This window comes from Mastomys coucha, unplaced genomic scaffold, assembly GCF_008632895.1.
Source record: "Mastomys coucha isolate ucsf_1 unplaced genomic scaffold, UCSF_Mcou_1 pScaffold5, whole genome shotgun sequence".
In the NCBI taxonomy this organism is placed as follows: domain Eukaryota; kingdom Metazoa; phylum Chordata; class Mammalia; order Rodentia; family Muridae; genus Mastomys; species Mastomys coucha.
Window position 1 is genome coordinate 100764788 of NW_022196911.1, and position 4092 is coordinate 100768879.

The following is a 4092-nucleotide window of genomic DNA, read 5'->3' on the forward strand; positions in this document are numbered from 1 at the left end:
CAGCTATACCACTCCTGGGCATATACCCAAAAGATACTGCAACATGTAATAAGGACACATGCTCCACGCCACTTTTGATTATAACTATCTCCCCTTGAGTTTCCTCTCTTTCTAGTGAGCATTGATGGTCTTTATGTCCAGGATCACTCTTTTGCTGCCAGTCTCCATGGAAACTCCCCAAAGAGGGGAGTTATCGAAATGGTCCAGGTTGGGTTTGTCTCAGAACTCTAGAGACATAGATAGAGTTATAATGAAGAGGGCTCTGCCAAACCCCAGGGGGATGGCTGAGGTTAAGGTCTGGCCAGACTGCCCTTGCACAAAGAAGCCGTGGGTGGTACTGCTGGTTTTTTGGGCTCAGCACCTGGCATCTGTGGAAACATCAACTACCTTTCCTCCAGTAGACCTTGTGTTGTTGAGAGTTTCCCAACTCGGATTCCCTGGGGACAGGCCTGGAGCCAGTGCCATAATTGCCATCTTGTGATATACACACTCAGACTCTCTCACACACACAGACTCATACACACACACTCAGACTCACACACACACACTCTCACATACTCACTCTCACACTCATGTACACATACACACCCGCTTTCTCTCTGTTGATCTCTCTTTCTCTCACACACATATACACACACACTCACACACACACACTGAGACACACACACACTGAGACACACACACTCTCTCTCACACATACATATACATCTATACACACATACACATACTCTCTCTTTCACACACACATATACACACTCATATTCACATACACTCTTGTCTCTCTCTCACACACATACATCCACATACACCCACACATACACACACACTCACTCTCACACACATACTCAGACTCACACATAGTATCTCTCTCACACATACATATACACATACTTTTTCTCCCTCTCACGCACACACACACTCACATTTAGACCCATAATACTCTGTCTCTCTCACACACATATATTCGCACATAATACACACACACTCAGATTCACACATACTCTGTTTCTTTCTCACACACATACACACACATCCCCCTTCTCTCTCTCTTTCTCTCTCTCTCTCTGTCTCACATACACACCTGTTTTATCTACATCTAAGAATAGAGCTAATAGTTATTCAGAGCTTGTGGTGGTGTCTCCACTGGTCACATGTGGAATGAAAAAAGGCTTTTGGAGGAAGAGAGAGCCCAAACTCTGAGGAATCCTGAAGCTTCTAAATGGTGCTTCAAGGATTCCATGTACAATCCAGTCTTTTGAGGAGATGAACGATATCATATATTATCTGAGGTTCCATTTACATATCATATGTGTATGTTTATGTATATATAGATCTAAATCTATATATAGATATTGAAATAGAATCTTGCTATGACTGGTCTGCTGCTTGCAGTGTGGTCCAGGATAGCTCCAACTCATGACAGTAATCTTGCTGTAGCCATCTGACTGCTGGAGTTATAGGTGTGCACCACCAAGCCTGGTTCTACAGGCTTTATTCTAGAACTCTGTGTATACTGCTTAGAAATTAGCTCATTTGCAGCAAGATAAAACCACCTAGCCTCAAACCTTTCAATTGGTGCCAATGCATCTTTGGGCTGGTTTAGGCAGACAGGCCTCAAGGGTCCAACTGATCTTTCATTGTCTTTCCCCCTCCTCTCTCCCTCTCCTCTTTTCTTCCTTTCCTTATTTTATTCTGTGCTGGAGATGGAACCCAGGCCCACATACATACTAAGCACTCATTGTACTACTGAGCTATTTTTTCTAGCCTCTTAAAATGTAGTTTTTAATATAGTAAAAGGTATTATATTCATACAAATGTACAAAAAGAACACATATAAAAGATTTTAATCAGTTTAAACAGTGTGGGAACTGGTAAGGTGTTAGGACTAGTTCAAAAGGGGATTCAAGGAAGGCAGTTTTCTAGTTGGCCAGTCATATGGAGATGAATTGGCTAATAGATTCTTAAAAATTGGCCCATGCCTGTGAAGCAATAAGCTTTAACCTTTGGGGCTTATGTTCTCCACCAGGTGGACATTGTTGGTGTTTTTGTTGGATGAGAATCGTATGTTTTTCCCATAAAAATGGATTTGCATTATCGTCAATTTTCTGTAATTAGTCTTTACTAGTACAAAGTTGTAAACCAATCAGTTCAAGACACGGACGCAGATAGTCTCTGACCATGGTGGGACATTTTCTGAGTGTGTCTTGCTCAGCTGTTGAGATAGCTAGAATTTCGTCATAATAAAATAGATGTTTGACTAGATGATACGTTCTAGAGATATCGAGAAAACACCCCAGTAATTTAGACAGTTTATTTGGAAATAGATTGGCTGGGGGCAAAGCCAAGAAATGAGTGATGGGCAAAGGAAACCCTTTAGATTCTACGCTTGATCTTAGGAAACCCTTTAGAAAGTCGGTCTGAGGACTGTCAGACTGCGGGAGGAGGAACGGTCTCCCTGTTCCTGGGTCTTCCCTGAGGCACAATAGGCAGAGGGAATTTCTCTGTTTGAGGCCAGGGACACCAAGCCAGGGGAGAGGTTTCCACAGAAGCAGCTGCCTGGGGTTCACTTCCTGGCTGCACTTCTCTGGCTCTATTTTGGTCCTCTTGGCTCTTCTTGTCCCTCCCTGCAGTTTCCCCCCTGCCGGTTCACTTTTGAGTGGCATCTTGAAGCATCCTCTTGGCTTACTGAATTCTTGGAAAAATCCTGAGAGATAGGTCAGTCATTTCCTAGAGAGGAGGGGAGTTGCTCAAGGGCACAGCACGGAGCACAGGCCTTGCTTCAGAAGTGCCATGTTCTTCTAGCCTCCGTTAGTCTTCCTGATCTCTAGTTCAGCCATTCTCAGCCTTCCTAGTGCTGTGACCCTTTAATACAGCTCCTCGTGCTGTGGTAGACTCCCCAACCATAACATTATCTTGTTGCTACTTCATAACTCTAACTAACTAACTTTGCTACTATGATGAATCATCACAGTCATATCTGTATGACTGTTATGTAAATGTCATGATATATATTTATATATCACAATGGTAAATATCTGATATGTAGGATATCTGATGTGTGGGCCCCCAAGGAGTTGTGATCCACAGGTTGAGAACCACTACTCTGGTTCTTTTGTGCATTCAATGCTTGGACCCCCAAGAAAGATGTGTTGGAAAACTTAACACGAGTTCAGATAGTGGGACACAGCCATTAAGGTTACCCTGTTTTCCTTAAAGCCCCACAATGTTTAGGTTAGTCTTACTGCATCTGAGCCCCAGGTCCTCTATGGAATAGTCACGTTTGCAGTTAGACAGTTGGAGAAGGCACATGGCCATTATGTTGGGCCTTGGCCTTTTATTCTCGAAGTATAGGTATAAAACTAGTCACTGATTAAAGCCTTTCTGTCAGTTACGATGGGACACCTGGGTCTGTCTGTTACTCCTATCAGCTGCTACTGCTGTGGCCTCATGCACTGATAAAGGAGTGAGCTTCTCCCCCTCTTTGTTACTTTCTTTCTTGTGTAATAGCCCATGTTTGGTAAATGTTCAATGGGTCGGGTTAGGGTATGTTTGTTTGTGTATACCTAGGAAATGGCCACCTGAGTGGGAAATTTGGTGTAGTTGGGGCAGAATGGTCACTGCTCTGAGCTAATGTTTCTGCCTCGCTGTTTCAGAGTCCAACATCTGTACCACACGAGGCGTGAACTCCTGCCAGCAGTGTCTGGCTGTGAGTCCTGTGTGTGCCTGGTGCTCAGATGAGGTAAGGAGCCTGTTCCTTGTTTGTCAATGCAAAACCACAATTCTCACCTCAAAGGTATAAGAGGAAGTTTATCCTGGGGCCAGATACAAGTGGCCATGGCCAAGGAACATACTCAGGTTGTTTCAAATACTGTTCCAACGTGATAACCACTATAATGAACGTCTTATAGTAACAGAACAAAGGGGGAAATAGATTAAGGTATTTTAGACATACATCGGTGAACCATCAGGTGACGTGGTTACGGCAAAACGAGGAAATCTCTGTGACAAGTGTCTGATAGCTACCTCCTAACAGTCTCCAGCCTGGGGGTTGGTGGGAGCTAGGGGGTTGGTGGGAGCTAGGGGGTTTGGTGG

General features: G+C 43.9%; 1 protein-coding gene across 2 annotated transcripts in view; it reads left to right on the forward strand.

Annotated features, from left to right (window-relative positions):
* Window positions 1-4092, forward strand: part of Itgb3 (integrin subunit beta 3) — a 59555-nt gene that overhangs the window by 12530 nt on the left and 42933 nt on the right. For both annotated transcript variants that reach the window (XM_031351010.1, XM_031351011.1), the window contains exon 2: window positions 3654-3739. In XM_031351010.1, coding sequence (XP_031206870.1) covers window positions 3654-3739 — 86 coding nt within the window. The remainder of the gene's footprint in view (window positions 1-3653; window positions 3740-4092) is intronic.